This window comes from Mycteria americana, assembly GCF_035582795.1.
Source record: "Mycteria americana isolate JAX WOST 10 ecotype Jacksonville Zoo and Gardens chromosome Z unlocalized genomic scaffold, USCA_MyAme_1.0 Scaffold_18, whole genome shotgun sequence".
Lineage (NCBI taxonomy): Eukaryota > Metazoa > Chordata > Aves > Ciconiiformes > Ciconiidae > Mycteria > Mycteria americana.
The window spans coordinates 11,827,341-11,844,614 of record NW_027445436.1 but is presented as its reverse complement, the minus strand read 5'-3'; the positions used below and the strand labels follow the sequence as shown (position 1 = coordinate 11,844,614).

Here is a 17,274-nt window from a genome sequence, read left to right as displayed (position 1 = left end):
AAGGTTTATACCTGTCTGTCTTAGAAGAAGAATCACCCTTTGCTAGCAAGGACACAGGCTGTGACGACTTTCTGACTTGCAGAATGATTATCTCAGAAGTGCCTAGGTAAAATACCCCAAATAGTGTTCTAGAGATGGCCAAGACTAAATCCTTATGTGAGGCATTTTGTATAACTTCTGTGAGAAAAGAAGAGCTGCTGTTTGTTTTAAGAAGCTTCTGTAGGTGCTGTGATTCAGTAGTGTTGTTGTAAAGTGTAGGCAAATAAATACAGACAGTTTCCTGGAGTTACAAAATGATTCTCTGGGTTTTGGAAAGAACAAATATATATGTTATAGTTTCATTAGTGTTTAAAAAAAAAATTGTTATGTAAAACTACTGTGCAGTTGTTTCCACAGTTAAGTACGGGATGCTGCATAGTATATCTTTCTTGTCTCTTAGGCCAGCTCTTCATTAAAATGTCTGTTTCCTTTTCTCTTTCCTGGTTTTGGAGAGCCTTAGTTAAAAGCACATGCAAAGTAGAGGTAGTATTAGCAAGAATTTACATATGCACCTATAATACATGTATGCATATATATATATGCACAATATTATATATAACTTAAGGTGAAGCTTTTTCTGACAGCCTGAGTGAAAAGGGTGTCTGGCGTCAGCCCACTTTGATTCAGGCAGTCCACTGTGAGCACAGGAGCAGCATTGACTGTGGCATTCATGCTTGTAGCACCTGTAGTGCTGTGAGAAGAATTGGGAGGCTCACTGAGTCACGTTTATTCTGTCACGGCCAGTCATGTAAATCTCCGCTGTGCCTTGCTTCTTTTTTCTGAGTGGCAAACATGAATGTGTGGAGGGATGGTAAGGAATCATTAATTTATGAAAAGCTTATGCCTGGCTCTGTCTCTTATTGTGCATGTTCGTGATGTTTTCCAACTTGATCTTCAGTACTGGTCATACTTCAAGTTGGTTGCGTTAAGCACAACTCAGCAACGGGATTAGTCCCTGTGAGGTTAGGAGCAGCACTTGATCTGAGCGTAGTTTTTTTCATAGCTGTCTAAAAAGAAAATATTTGTCTGCTTGAACATGTTTTCTCAGGAGTTATAAATAAGTGTTGTTCAGTCCTTACTCAGAACTGCTTTTGCAAACATTTATTTCTTACCATGAAATGCTCCCCTCCTAACTCCATAAGATGTGATGACAAGTCACAATGATGTTACAACATCTTGAAGACCAGATATATCTTTAAGAAGCTTGTCACTGTCTGCTTCTGACGAGTTACTGGGTACAGATTACTTTCTGTTGAATCTTAGTTGAGTTTTCTTGTTCCCTTGCTCTGAAGGGGGATTTGATAATCTCTGATTTCTCAGCGCTTTTCCCATTTTATGGTTGCATTCCAGTATTTCTGAATTGTTGGAGTAGGGAAGAGAAATGGGATGAACTTTCCAAACCCTGCTTTTGCCAAGAGCTCTGTGTGGGTAAATTTAGCACAGTCTGATTCAGTCCATTGCTTCTGGAGGACTCTTCCAGAGAGGCTGGGTAATCTTCAAGAAGTCCCATTTCACATTTGCCAGCTTTCTCCCACTTGCAGCATCTTCTGTTTTCCATTTCCTCTGAGGCATTACATGATGCTCTGTCAAGATGTCATCAGTAGCCTTTGATCAGCATTGTATTCCAGCTTAGGAAAATTACTAGAGTTCACAGTTCATGTGCTTTGACGTGAATGTATTTGCTTATCAGAAGCTTCTCAAGCCTCAAAAGATACCTGTTTGTACATTGTATGAGTCAGCCTCAGGAATTCCCTCCTAGCCTCCAGCAATGTGTTAAACTGATGCACTGTCACTTGCTTTTTACCTCCCAGAATGCTCCTGTGACACCTTGACCTAAATCTCAAACTTTCTCAGCCCTATGTTCCAGTGCGTAAGCAACTTGGGAAGTACTTGATGTACCAGTGTCACATTTTTGTTAATGTACTCTAATTTGGGTTAGTTCTTGGATCCTTAAAATCTTTAGGTTGTGTTGGCCATCAACACAATTCCAGTATTTGTTCATTCTATAACATGTAGAAATTTGGTGCTTCTCAGTGTCCAGGGGGTGCCCTTTTGTATTGCAGATGTATATGAACCCGTGAGAGGAGAATGGCGGTAGCTGAGGCTAGACTCTGCTGCTTGTAGACAGGAGAGACTTTTCCATCTGCATACTTGCACTGCCTGTGTGAGTTGTGGACACTGTAGGCTGCTGTACTGTTCAGGATGGTATTTATGAGAATAAGCACTTGAGGAGTACTTATAATGGAAAATTGAGGGACCCAGCTTCTGTCCCTGGTTCTACTGTGAACTTAAATTATTTTTTTAATAATTTTTTAATACCTTTTTTAAACATCTACTGCAGTGACTTTACCTTGTAGGGTCTCCATTTCTTTCTAGCTGTCTTTACATGTTTACATGTCAAATTTTAATGTCTCACTGACTTTCGTGCTTGGTTAGAGCTGCTGCAGCAGTCTGAGTACTGTTATGTGAATGCTAGAGATGACATACATGTGTTGGCTTGCTGCTTGAATGAGGAGCAGCTTTTCAGCCAGACTCCCAGTGGTCATCTATTTCTGTGGGGTTTCTGTTCCGTCTCCTTCAAATTTTGGAGTCTGGGCTTCCTTCCAATATTGAGTACTGTGAATATTAATTTAAAACAGCAAAGAAGGTGGAGCTTAGACTGATGTCTTTAAATCTTCAGGAATTGCCATTCATAAATCTTCTTGGACAGACCAGCTCCATTCCTTGGCAGCTTGTGGGCATTTCATCTTATCAAAGCATAATCAGCTACTGCAACAGTTACTACCCTCCTTCTGTTATCCTTGCTAAGGATGCTGCAGCTGAACTGATAGTGAAGCTCCTGAAAATCTCAGCAGGCTTTGGTGCATCTTCGGATAGTCACATCCACCTTGTAAGTTGAACTGGTTTTGCAGTGTCTCTGAGCTGTTCTTTTCATTTGCAATGTTCTCCTTTTGTATATTATGTATGGAGTGTGGAAAGAGTTCTAGGCATGATTTTTTTTCGAATTGATTTAAGTTTTGATTAACAGGATGCAACACTGAAGTGCTGAGCATACATTTGCCAGGTGGTTCAATTTCTCAGCACCTTAGAACAAAATGGAAAGATTACTCTTGCAGTTTTGGAACAAGAAATGTCCAAGTTGCTAGATGATGTAGTCATCTTTAATCTTCCAAGTTTGTGTTAAAGAAGTGGCAAATAACTTTAAAGCTGTCAAGATCCTTTATTGTACTGCGTGGATTTTTGAACATGTGTGACTATGTAATTACTTGCATTACTGTAATGTCTCCCTTATGGGCAGCAGGGCATGTTGCTTTAGTAATGTATATATAGGTGGTATATTAGCACAAAACAAAATTATGAACGTTACCCCGTAGAGCTGTCAAGAGTGACAGAACCAACAGAAAAAACAGGGGTTATGTTGTGAGTAAAACTGACCGATATACAGGAGCTTGAGGGATTCTTTTCTTTGTCTAGTTTTTTAAATCTTTTTTAATTTTTATTTGGCATTTGCATCTTTTTTAAAAGGAAGGATGACACAAATACACTCTCTTGGTCCTGAGGGATTGGGTTCTAAGAAAGGGTTCTAAACTGTTGTGCAATTGGGAAAACTGACTATATTGAAGAAGGGGAATTATATTGATGTACACTAGTAGTATGGTGTGTCCACACCCACAGCATTTATATTGATCTCAATTTTAGTACTATACTATCCTGAGCTTCCTCTATCAAACTAAAACTTCAGGTTAAATCAGTCGTCTCGCCGTACTACGCAGAAATACTTGTCAGGAGTCGTGTCTCTTCCTGTCCATGACCCACACAGGTGTGCTAGCAAGAGTGAACAGAAAGTGTCTGAAAATCTGAGAGAGTGATAACTGTCTCTCAGTACTTGTATTGCTACTTGGGGAAGCTCTGTAGGACAGCCCCATAGTCAGTAAAACTCTGTGTGACTTGAAGAGAAGTGAAGGCTTGCCTGTTGCTGCTGACACTCCTTGTAGCTGAGAAATTTTGGAGGAGACAGGAGCTCCAGTGTAAGAGGAGCAGCTCTGTTTCATGAACCCCTGGTACATGCTTGTATGTGTTAAAGGACTGAAAGAGAGAATGCTCCATGTTGCTCAACTAGGCTGTGGAGTGCAGGAGGATCACTGATGCGGAGCAGCAGGAAAGTGGTGGTGTGTATCAGATTTAGCTTCTCTGTGAGGTTTGGAAGGGGCTGGTGGAGGTTTTCAGAAGAGCCCCTGGGGCAGCACCTTCTGTTGACAACAGCTGGAGAGGAGAAAGCTGGGCTTCTTGCATGGGCGCTGCACCAGGACTTGTGCCAGGGGATCTGGTGGGCCCTGGTGTCAGGTGGTGGTCCTGCTTGGTGGTCTGCAGCCAGTGAAGTGGGACTTGGCTGTAAAACTAGTTGTGACCTTAGGTAAGTCAGTTAACCTCCTGGCATTGTCTTTCTTGTTTGGGCTGTGATAAGATGTTTACCTTACTGGAGAGCTGTGCTGTGTCAGATGACTTTTGGGGCATGCTTTTTTTTTTTTTTTTTTTTCTCCTTAGTAGGTAGATGATACAAACAGAATATCTTAGTTTGGAAGGGACCTCTGGAGGCCTGTAGTCCAACCTCCTCCTCAAACCAGGGCTAGCTTCAAAGTTAAATCAGGTTGTTCAGGGCCTTGTCTGATGAGCTTCCAAATATCTGCAAGTGTGGAAGTCTCAACCTCTTTGGGCGATGTTTTTCCAGTGATTAATCCCTCTTTGTGCACAACTTTTTCTTCATAACCAGTTGAAGTTTTTCCTTCTACGATGCCTGATGTTGCTTGAAAATTTTCTTATATAACAATGGTGGCTTTTTTCCATCAGTATGTGCAGAGGTCTACTCTGTAGTTAGACTTGTAAGAGCCAAGCGCAGGAAACGTTTGTACTTTGAGGGTACTGTTACAGGTGGCCCATGATAACGTGTTCAGGTAATGCCTTGAGATGGTTTCAAAAAAATATTCTGGGGCTGAACACTGGGATTAGCAGGAAATCTAGAATCCTGGAAATGCATGAGGGGATTGCAACATTTCAGGGCTCATCTCGGTCATATTTCAAATTTAATAATCTAAAATCGTGGTTGTTTCACTCGAAGCTGTGCTTTAAACTGTGTTTTTAATACCCAAGTTTTCTCAGAGACTGTAAATGTGCTTTATCATTCAATTTATTTGCACTGTAGTCATGGTAAAAGATCCTAGGTGAAAGATGGGCTCCAGTGTACTCTGCTGTACAGTCTTATCAGCTGTCTCTCTGTTTAATGAATGATGACCTATCTCATCAAGGGAAGAGACTGTGAGGAACAGATGTCTTACTGCAATTTTGTAAGTACAGACAAGGAATTGAGGTGTGTAATGAGCAAGAGGCTTTTCCCCAGTATCTACAGAAAGTGTTCAGTGGTGAAGTTGAATTTGGGTTCTAGTCTCTATTTACTGAAATGGTTCTCTTATTTCTGACTTTCGGACATGGATCTGCAAACACATCATATGGCCCTCAGCAGTCTCTTTACAGAAACGCTGATGATGATGAACAATTCTAGCGTTACAACAGTTGAGTCACTATGGGGGAGCTTACGGAAGTGGATTGACAGCAAAGTGCATGGCTTGCTAGCAGTGCCCCTTTTCACAGCATCGTGTCAGAGCCTGGCTTCTGTGCGACACATGGCAGAGACAACAGAAGCCTGTATCACTGCTTACTTCAATGAAGGTAGGAGCCTGTCTTCTGCTGCTGCTTGTCTCAAACTTTGATCAATCTTGGATGCCCATGAAATACAAATCATCTGGAATCCTTATAACTTCACACTGCCCAGTACTGGAACTGGATTTTAATCTGGTTGCCATAATCAGAGCTCCTTTCTTTGTATCTGATGGCTTCCAACTGTCACACATATATGTGCTGTAGTAACTAGATGTAGAAAAGTTAGGCCGTTGTGGTTTGGATTTTTCAACTGCTTTAATTGCGTATTTTCTTAAGAACTATACTTGACTCTGTGGAAACTGATTTGCTTTGTGTAATGGTTACCACTTTTCCAGCTAAAGGGGAGGACTTTTTAAAAAAAGAATCATCCCAAGAGAACAAAACAGGTATTTGTCTCCTCCTCTAGTGTTCTGTAGGCTAATTTAAGAAAAAAAATACTCTTGATTGGTAAAACTCTGAAATTCTGTGGTGTGGGGTTTTTTTTTTCTGTTTATGTAATCCTTGTGGAACTACATTTTGATTTCTTCCACATTCTGTGTGATCAAATTTCAGTACACCTGAAGGAAATACTTAAAATTCAATTTCTAAAATTTTCAAATTTAATCCTGACTGAATGCTGGGAAAATATCTCTCCTTGACCTCAAGGAGGTGCCCTATGATAGTGGAGTTGTTCTTTTCTCTCCATCAGAGTTGCATGACAAACTGACCACCTGGAAAACAGCTAAACCAGCCCAAATTCTGTAACTTATAGGAACACAGTGAAGTAGTTCTAGTTCTTAGGTTTTACTAAGTGCTGCTTTCTCACACGCTCTTTGTTCTGTTCTTTTGCTTTCTTTATAGATTGTCCTCACCACCAGGATTTAGGCTGGGGCCCTATACTTGCTTCCCTCCAAGTTCCTGCGCTAACCATGGAAGAATTTCTGCAGGAGTGTCTGTCTTTAGGAAGCTACTTGACCCTGTATGTCTACCTGCTGCAATACCTAAACACTGACCAAACTCTTACCAATTAAATGAAGATCCTCCTAACCATCAGCAAATGGCTGGAGCAAGTGTACCCAAGGTACAAAACTCAAGGCTTCTGAACATGCCTTGACTTTTAAATAAGGCTATAGGCTGTATAGCCAGTATAATTAGGTAGCCAGGTTAATTAGGTTAACTTCACCAGGCTGCTGGATGAAATGGCCAATCCTTCTATATCCACTATTATGGAGTCTGCCCAACCCCAGTGCCAACACTAATAGTTGTTGTGGTTAAACAGAAGAGGGAGTTTTATTTACTTGAACACTTCTGGTGCAGTTTTGGTCTGTTTTCAGTCAGAGAAGCTTGATTGCAATGGCAGCCCGGATTTGTGCTCAGTTAAAAATTACTTTAAGCAAACCCTAAATCACTGTGGGTTCCACTTTCCAGAATCCACTAGGTGGGATGAGTTATGTGCTAAATATTCAGTTTGACACTCTGAGAGACCTGGTGTTCAAAGCTGCTCAATGGGGACTGTCAGCAGCTCTGAACCAAATCTGAACCCAGTGAATCTGGTGGGGCGCCCAGAGTTAGTGGCCTCTTACTGCTGTAAAACAACTTACTAGATAACAGGGTTCTGGTGGGAAAGGATGGATAGCTTTGGGGTTAAAATGATAATACTTTGTACTTAAAATATGTAACAACTGTATTTACAGTTGCTGCTGAAATTGCCAGAATTTAGCAAATGTGGTGAATATTTTTCCATATTAATGTTGATAATGTTCATATTTGATGTGAAAGAACATTTTGGGAAAATGGATGTTCCCACTGTTTCTTGAAATTCAAAGAATACTTTCACTTTTGTAGGTACCATAGTAATTTGATTGCCAAAGTGTGAGGGAGACAGCAAAGCCACCATACGCAGTAAATTAAACCTTGCTCTAAACATCAAAGCTGAGGGTGCCTGGGATGGGAAATGACTGGGCGGAGTAATGTGAGGATAGTCTGATGCAGGAAACTTGTGCTGATGCTTTATGTGGAAAATCTGAGCTTGTTAAGTTAAACTGCAAACTGTTTGGGGAAAGATGAAAAATATCATAGGGGGAACTTCATTTTGTGCTTTGCTCAACAAAAAACTTCAATGTTTCCTTTCCTAGAAGATCATATTAAAAGTCTAAATTATTGTGGAAACAACAGCTAGTGCTTCCTGAAGTGTTTTATTTGTAAGTAAAGAAAAAAAAAAAAAGGGAGAGGTACAGCTTCATTCTTTTTATACCAAGTCTTAGACAAGTTTAAATCCACTTATGGCTGCAATATAATTTATTCTCAGTTGTAAAGCTTAAAAGGAAGTATTGTTCTTTTTCCTCCTACAGGCCCTTAAAACCTGCTAGCTGATGTCTGCATCAAATCCATAGCAATAGCAGTTACAGCAGTATAATAACTAGTGGGGTAGTATAGTTATGCTGTCCTTATATAGTAAGATTAGCTGTCATTAATTAACCATCTGAATTCCTCATGAGCCTAATGAGGAGAGATACAAACTTCTTAACATATGCATCTGACTTTTTTTAAATTTTTTTTTTAATTTATATTTTGTTTTATTTTATTCTTTAAATCTTACCTAAAGCTCAGCAAAGGAAGAGGCAAAGCTGTTTCTTTGGTGGCATAAAGCCATGCAGTTATCCTTGATTCAGATGGAGCAAGATGACACCATTCTGATCGAATCTGTGGTTCGGACACTGCTGTCAATCCAGGGCAGGCGGAGTCAGCTGGCTGAGGAGAGACTGAGTTCTGAAATATTTCGTGCTTTTTGGCTAGGCAGGAGGTCTCCTTTGTCACCCAGGTAAGGGTTGAAGGTGTGGTAAATTAATTGATTTGAGTCGTCATGTTAAAAAAGCTGCAGCCTGGATCCAGACTGCACAGTGCAATGTCAAAAGATGTTCTGAATCCATGCTGTCCCCAAATCTATAAATTTGTTTGGGTCCATCACAGAAAAAAATGTACCGAGTGTTTTAATCTGGTTAAGAAGTGAATATGAACTTCTGCGAAGTTTGTGCTGGAAAAGGAAAGAAAATGCAGTTGTGATTCTGGCTTAATGTCCATCTCCAGTGAAGTTTGTAGAGAGACTGTTTGTTAGAGGAAAATACTTTCACCTAGTCTGTAGAAGACTTCTAGTTGACCTCAAGAATTCTGTATAATCACATGCATGTTGCCTTTTCCATCTTAACCTTGAGGTGTTGGAAATGTTAAGAGAAGCTCAAAGAAATATGTGCTTGCTTGTTATTCACTTTACCTTCTAAAGAGAGACACCAAGTTTGGTTGTTAGGTATTAAAATCAAGTTTGCTATGGAAAGAATGCCGAGAAAAAAAAATATGTAAATGTTTGTGGAACACTAATTCAACACAGTACCTAAACATAACTGTATGTTTATAAAGACCACCTGGGATGCAATCCTGTTAAAATTGTTCTGAAATCTTAGTCTTGTTCAACTCATCCCTTGATTTGGCTGATGTGGATGTTTCAAAGGCTGTGAAATGGAGGAGTATTTCATATGTGGCCTCAAGGCTGCAGCTAAGCTTGGAACAGATGTAACATTTTATATGTACGGTATTATCTTATCCTCTAGTATGTATGATATACTATTAAAGTGATTTATTTTTTTCTAATATATTGAAAAAGTTCCTGTAAAGCCTTTACTATGTTCCTCATGCAAGAGAGATCTCACGGGATAGAACTTCTAGTTTATCTGTTGAGGACTTGCAAATTTGATACCACCTCTCTCTCTGTGCTTTTCCCTATGCAAGGTTTCGGGTGGTTGCCCGTAGTTTGTTTGCCGTCTTCTTGGTGCAGATTCCTGCAGAGAGTCAAGTCTGTCTGAAAGCGGGGTCAGAGCCAAAGCTGTTGCAGAAGGCCCAGCAGGTAGCGTGCGCCAGTTGCTGGCTTCTTGACATGCCCTCTTTGCGTGCTTGCTCAGTTTGTGGTCTGAGGCTTAGAAGAGTCACTGCAAGCATTGCTTCAAGCTAAATCTTACACTCAACTTGTTGATTTTATTTGGCGCTGAATTCCCTCAATCTTTTTTTGCTACTGCTTTACGTCTGGTTCTAAATTCCGAATTTCAGAAATAGCTTGTTGCTCTCATTTGTCTTCTCGGGGAAGGGCATGTATCACAAACTTGTGTACTATTTTGCTATACGTCAAAATACCATCTTGGAATTTGTCAGAGACAAGGCAGGTACAGCGTAGGCCAGGTGATGATGCGAGTTTGCTGAACTCTGGTAGCAGGACTGTGTGTCTGAGCCCTAACCTAAAGTGATCCTAGGTTGAATGCAAGTAAAACCGTTTATACAGCCTTCTGTATTCATAATGAAGGCATCAGTTTCTAATATTATACACTGAAAACGTGCAGATGAACTTGCATCTGTAAACTGAGTTCAGAAACTTTGGAACATAACAGGCAGAAGGAATTTAAAACAAACAGGGAAAAACAATGCTGCAGTGATTGCCCTGCTTTTCAGTGATAAAGCAGGACTACATTCATACTAACATTTGTTTATGTGAGATCATGACTTAAAAGCCTGTCGTGGTTTAGCCCCAGCCGGCAGCTAAGCACCACGCAGCCGCTCGCTCACTTCCCCCCCTGGTGGGATGGGGGAGAGAATCGGAAGAGCTAAAGTAAGAAAACTCGTGGGTTGAGATAAGAACAGTTTAATAATTGGAACAAAATAATAGTAATAATAATAATGAATTATAATGAGAGGGAAAAAACAACGAGAGAGAGAGAGAGGAACAAAACCCAAGGCAGGGAAAAAAGGGGAAAAAATATATTAAAAAAAAAAATGATACAACCGCTCACCACCCGCCGACCGACAGCCAGCCAGTCCCCGAGCAGTGATCGCTACCCCCCCGGCCAACTCCCCCCCAGTTTATATACTGGGCATGACATCATATGGTATGGAATAGTCCTTTGGTCATTTTGGATCAACTATCCTGGCTGTGCCCCCTCCCATTTCTTGGGCACCTGGCAGAGCATGGGGAGCTGAAGGGGGGGGGGGGGGGAAGTCCTTGACCAATGTAAACACCGCTTAGCGACAGCCAAAACATCAGCATGTTATCAATATTATTCTTATACTAAAATCCAAAGCACAGCACTATACCGGCTACTAGGAAGAAAATTAACTCTATCCCAGCCGAAACCAGGACAAAGCCCTATGACAAATAAACATTCCTTTAGTATGTGCACTGACCATGTTATTGTTTCAGCAAGTGCATGAGAAGAGGAAGGAGTTGGTTAGAAACCAAAGCAAAGTAACTTACTTGTTATAACTTGTTTCTATTCTCTAAGAAGTGAATGAAACTTGTTCAGACATACTTCCAGCATTTGCCCTGGCTGGTACTGTCAGCATAGGCTCTTTTACATATAATTTCTAACTTGACATTGTCGCTGTAATATTATTAATAGGAGCAAAATAATACTTTTATGAAAGTCAAAGATGCTCGTAAGAACAACCTGAAATGAATAGTTAAGTGTGTTGCAGTTTGTAGTTTGGTGTAATTTCCTTGAAACCATGTCTTGAGTTCATGAAGTAAATATTTTGACAATATTTGGGTTACAGAATCCTAGCAAGCCTTGATAGAACAGTTGTGTTGATCTCAGGGAGAGAATAGCTTGAAAACTATGAGTTGACTTGAAACACTGTTATGTGATTTTGTATTTTACAAATGTTTTTTTCCGAAATACTCTGGGTTCTCTAGTAGATAAGGATCTTCTAGTGGAATTGTGCATGTGGTGGCTCATGAACTGGTTTGTTATGGACTGAAGTACACACAGCTAATAGAATTTTCTCTTGTATCTATAGGCACTGAATGCTCTTGAATCTATGGCATCAAACAAACAATATATGGATTATCAGGAGCAGCTCTCCCAGGCTTCTCAGTTCATCAAGCATCCAGAACATTGTCTTCGAGATGGCAATAATCTCTTGGCTCTCCTTATTAACACTCTGTACCCAGAAGTGCGTTATTTGGACAGCATACGATGGCAGCACTGAGCTTGCAGAATCATCCAATGTTGCTTACTCTGGTTTACGTTTAATGTTGTTATTGCACAAGGAATTTTTACCTTTCAGAGTTCCACTTTAAGTCAGAAATGTGAATGGGAACTGCACACTGGCAAGTTTTCTCCTCTTTAAGGATTTTTCTCTTTTCTTTTGACTTGTAGGCCTGTGGAATTGCTCAGTTTTTGTTGACTGAAAAAACTTGAATATCTTCTTGTGTATGGTGCACATCTAAGAGGAGGGTACCTGAGGACAGATGTACAAATCATCAGACAGCAAAGTTCATCCTGTAGCGTCTTAAGCTTTTGCTTTGTGCCTTTTTTTATTTTCCAATGTGTCATCACTCAGGACAGTTCAAAGTGAGTGGAGGATTGTGTATAAAAGAGGTTTTGACTTTCTTAACCACGATACCTGTAAATCTTATGTGAGCGTGTGTTTGGAGACTTGTGAAGTTGCTGTATTTGGAAAGATAGTATTTTAAATTTTGACTCTTTCTTTTTTTGCTATCCCACAGAAATCTGTAGTTGAAAGGCATGCCTACAATCTTCTTCCACTTCTGTAAATACAAACTAAAATTTGAACTAAAGAACTTTGGTTTTTCCTTTTTTCTAAATATTAGTGTGCATCTATATTGCTTGATTAAATGCAAGTCACTTCTAGCCAAGTTCTTTTTAAGTCAGGTGACTTAAATCCAGAGACAGATTTTCTGGATCTCCGGTGTCTGGGAGGGGAACAGTCAGTTATGTTCATGTTAGATAGGATTCCTTATTTCTGAAAGTCTGGTTGTTTAGGAAATACTGTTTTAACAAGTGGACACCCACCACTTAAGTTTATTCTTTTCTTCCTAGCTAGGCATGGCACAACAGGATTTTAGATGACACTGAAAAGGTATTTATCTTGTATTAAATTTGGTGATCACTTGTTAAAATTCTATTGCCAAAGCATGAACCATGAGCCTGTAAATCTATTGTTTCAGCTGAATGATCACTGGTTTTGTTGCCTTGTCTGATCATAAGATGCACCTTTGTTCAGGGAAAGCAGAAGGCGAGTTTCCCCAGTTGTTTGCCTAACGTTGTCCCTTTGATCTATTTGAGGTGGCCTAAGGTCCTGCAGTCCCAATCTGTACACCTCTATGAAGGAATAATGATCACTTCTTTTCTTCCTCCATTAATTGTGCCTTTATGTTTAGAACATGGTTACATGTTAAAACATTAGTTCTGGTTACTAGGGGAAGGAAATGTGCTACCTACTGTCTGGTCAATAATGCTTTGAAGTGTTGCTCTTAACTGTGGTTATGGTGCTGGAGAACAAATCACCTTTTTCTTCTGGACAGATTCTGCTAACTATGCCAGCTGGGTCATTAGATCACCTTCATCTTTATGTGGTCTTAGTTCTTTGCTCTATCTGCAAGCCTATAAATATGTATGTGTGTGTGTGTATATATATATATATATATATATATATATACACACACACACATATATACATACGTACATCCCTCTGTATATTAACCAGATATCAATGCAGCATGTTTTTTAACAGACTCTTTTGGAAAATTCACGTCTGGAAGAATACATTCTGCTGCTTTTTTTTTCCCCCCAAAGACTTAAAAGCACTGGTTTCATTAGATTCAATGTTATTGATCAGTTACATAAAAATGTGGAAAAAGTCCAAAATATGTGTTTGACATACACTTTTAAAATGAGGTATTGTTTCAGCTGTTGAGTTTTTACAAATGTTGTATTTATAACATGCTATGTCTGCAAAGACCATACAAAATAAAAATGAAAAAGCAAGTAACTTGTGACAAACGCCATGATATTTTCAAGTTGCTGGAAGAATCCACATCAGGTAATAAATAATTGTTCTTGGAGATGAAAGTATGATGGGGGAATGCCATGTAGCTGCTCAGTTGATGGAGATTTGGAGACTCTTCTCTTTGACATCCTGGATTTAACATGTATGGGATACAACAGCCTGTTCTTGTGCCCAGAACCCAAGAGAAAGCTCATCTGTGTAATGGCAGAAATAACATTTCTCTATCCTGGCAAAATTCCCCAAACCTCTGATAATGTGACTGTAGGATGATGCACTGGTTCAGGTCTTTCAGCACTCACAACTGACCCAGACTGTGGAATTTGGTATTTATCCCAAATGAGGGGAAGGCTGGTGGTGTGGAGGGAAGTAGGGGAAAACTATGCCTCCAGTGCTGGTGGTACAACATTATTGCTGAGGGCTTTGCTGGTGAGCAGGGCCATACCAGGCTGGGATCACTGCTGTCAGCAAACGCCGTTGACACCATCATCATGATGTCCGTTTGTCTTGACCACTGAAACAGCTTCTTTAATAACTTGCTGCTTAAAATGTAATAGAAATTATGCTGTTGACTTTTTTCCCATTTCTTGATCTAATAATTGTGATGAAAATGATTTGTTTTATCATGGTTAAAGTACTCTCTGAATAATACTATGGTAGGCCCTAAGAAATAGGGAGAATTCACAGTGAGCTGCTATTTTTGATGTACATGTTACCCACAAACCAATCTGCTGGCTTCTCAGAGTGGTAGAAGTCTGAACCTGTGCTTTCCTCAAATACAGGGGAGCAGTTTTATGAACTAACAGATCCACTGGCAGTTCTCTGTCACAAATGTGCGCTCCAGGGCTTGGAGTCTCATTCTCCAAATGGTGCCCAACAGATTGACTTTGTTTCTTCTAGCTTTACTGGAAAGACTTTCATGTTCTCAGCATCTCCCACCCTCCCTCCTACCCCAAACTGCAGTGTTCTCTTTCACATCATAAATGTAACCAGGTAATCTCAGAGGAAAACACAGATTTGTGTTTTTAGCGTTGTAGATTGCAGTGGAAAGAGATGAAATTGGAATGTCAGCTACTTAATAACAAGTGTGCCTTTTGGATAATTCGTGCAGTTTAGTCGGAGAATGAATATCTGTGGCTTTTTGAATGTTTGACTTGCACAGCAGTTGTTGCATTGGGATGAATTGTTGCCTGTGGATTGCAGCTTAAGTATTTATTAAGAAAATATGGCCAAATAGGGAAATGGACATAACAGCTAAATGTGGCATTAACTTAAGTCAGTGGAACGGAAAACCAGAAGTCTGAGCAGCAAGATGCATGAAATGTGCGGACAGTGCTTCCTATGCAGGCTGACTCTACAGCATCCCACAGGGGCTGGGGCGTTGTGGTGATGGGAGTTGGTATCGTTTACTCTGGAAGCTAAAGTGCTCAACAGAGCAATGGCCAAATCCTCCCAAACCCTGACTATGCATAAACTAGGGGGGAAAAAGGGGGAGGAACTGGAACACACTTGTTAGGCCAAATGAGGTCAGTACTAGAAATGTCCTGGCATGTGCCCTGCTGTGTTTTGTCCCTCCAGTATATACTGGTTTGAGTGGGTGGTTTGAGTCCCCTGTGGGGACCAGGGCCTGCCAATATGGGGCTGCTTCTTTATGGGAAGGGGGGCCTGCCAACAAGGGGCCCACTTCCTGGACAGGTGGTCTGCAGTGGTCACCCACCATGCAATCACCTGTGTTTGTTGGCCTGCTAATGCTGACCTGTAAGCTCTCAGCTGGCTCATCATCTGCCCCTGGCCAGTGCCCTGTGCATTCCTGCTGTGCTCTCATATAAAGGATGACAACTTGTCCTTGCTGTCCCAGCTTGTCCTTCCTGAAGAGGCTGTATCCATCCATGACAGCACTCCAGGCTTGTGAGCTATCCTGCAGCATCTGTCATCCCAGTGGGATTGTAGCCCTGCAACTGCACATGGACTTCTTAAGTCCTCCTGCTTGTTCCCCCACTTGAGAGGCACCTGGTTGTGCTGATTTCTCAGAAAAGGTATGAGAGCTTTCCCCACAATACTGTCCTGTAGGCACTTCTTTATTGTGCATGTACACTGAAGTGGGCTCCTTCCACTCCATTTTGTTGATTACGAGGTCTCTCCTCTGCACATCACCCCACGCCTTTTGCTTTCCAAAGGATGAAACAGTGAGTAGTGAGAGGGAAATGTTGAGAGCAGACTCTTCCCATTAAAGATCAATCTTGCAGGGGTTTGGATAGGTTAAAGAGGTCTTTCACTAGGGAGAGGGGTAGGATTCAGGCAAACTCATTTCTGTGCCTTTCCTAGTGTCCAGGGGTGTGGTGGGTTCCTGTACCTGGACGTTCTTGTTCTCCCATTTGCTGTACTAACATGGACTGTGCTCTGGAAGCCAAGTAAGTAAAATTTGGACAGTGCTAATCCATGAGTTTTCTCCCACCTAAGTTACTGCAGCTGTTTTGTGACATGCATTTGCTGGCAGTGTGTAGGGTGCTGATAAGATGCAACAGGGTATGCTCAGTGGTTTTGGGGCACAAGGTCTGATGCTTCTGTTTGGACTCAAACTACTTGAGTTAAAGTAGTAGTTTTCAGGAGAAAAACCCTGTAAGCCAAGCTTCAATCCCATACACGGGTAGAAATGGGTTCTCATTACTCTAATGTATGTCTATAAATCATAAGGGCTCAGAAATTCAATTCAGTTTGTCCAGTTAATATCTCTGAGATCTTTCTTCCTGTGAAACTGAGCTTAGTGGTCCATGACTACACTGTCTGCTATAACTTCCTTTTTCTCTTTGCATCTTTTCCTATTTTTATTAAACCTGGCTTTGCCACTGCTGGGATTTTAAACTGGGATTTAAAAGATCAGGTTCAAATATTTCCTTGCATTTATTTTTTTTTCTTTCTTTTTTCCTTGTTATCCTGGCCAAGTCATTTAAAGTTGCACTTTACTTTCCCAGCACAGATGTTATGAAGAGGTGAACTTAAAAATAATAATTCCTAGGCTGGGGGTGAGCTTGCAAGCAGGACCACAGGCTTGATGGTAATTCAGTAGCAGCTTGGGCTCCTGGCCAGTGGTGGTTGTTACCAGAAGTGGGATTGTTAGGAAAAGAGTTTTGGAGCTTGTTGCGTTAAGAGTTACTGTCGCATACAAATAAGAGTCTGAGGAGTGGCTGAGGGGAACCCTCCCGTTGAGTCACAAGGTTCAGACAGGACCCCCTTGCTTTCTAAACTCCTTCTCAGAGAGGAGCCTAGGTGCGGCTAGGTCCAGTCTTAGTCTCAGACCTGGTCAACGGTTTATTTTCTAAGGACCGTATGTGTAGCCACTTATTGGTTGAGGGCTTTCACTAAGGCGACAGCATTAACTTTTACACCCCCCCAGTCTGGTCGTGTTGAAGGAACTATCACGGCCAGAGCAGTGAAGAGTGCAGTTTATTAGAGCAACAGACACACAGATTCTTTGGATTACCGGTGATAAATTAACTGTCTGCAAAGCACATACAAATGTCAAGAATATGAGTAGGAATAACACGGCCGGACACAAACATGTATATAACACGGCCGGAAGAATATGAGTAGGAATATGGGTAGCACGGCCGGAGGAATATAAGTAACACGGCTGGAGGACAAACGCGTTAAAAGAAAATAATAAAGCGACTCTATAGAGATTTCTAAGTTTCC

The 17,274-nt window shown here is 40.9% G+C and overlaps 1 protein-coding gene across 1 annotated transcript in view; it reads left to right on the top strand.

Annotated features, from left to right (window-relative positions):
* Positions 1 to 17,274, top strand: part of EPG5 (ectopic P-granules 5 autophagy tethering factor) — a 444,533-nt gene that overhangs the window by 58,828 nt on the left and 368,431 nt on the right. Inside the window, 7 exon segments of the mRNA XM_075488778.1 lie at positions 2,720 to 2,929; positions 3,068 to 3,209; positions 5,518 to 5,763; positions 6,595 to 6,814; positions 8,339 to 8,554; positions 9,517 to 9,631; positions 11,569 to 13,196. Of these exon segments, the coding sequence (XP_075344893.1) occupies positions 2,720 to 2,929; positions 3,068 to 3,209; positions 5,518 to 5,763; positions 6,595 to 6,814; positions 8,339 to 8,554; positions 9,517 to 9,631; positions 11,569 to 11,760 (1,341 nt within the window). The 3' untranslated portion in view covers positions 11,761 to 13,196.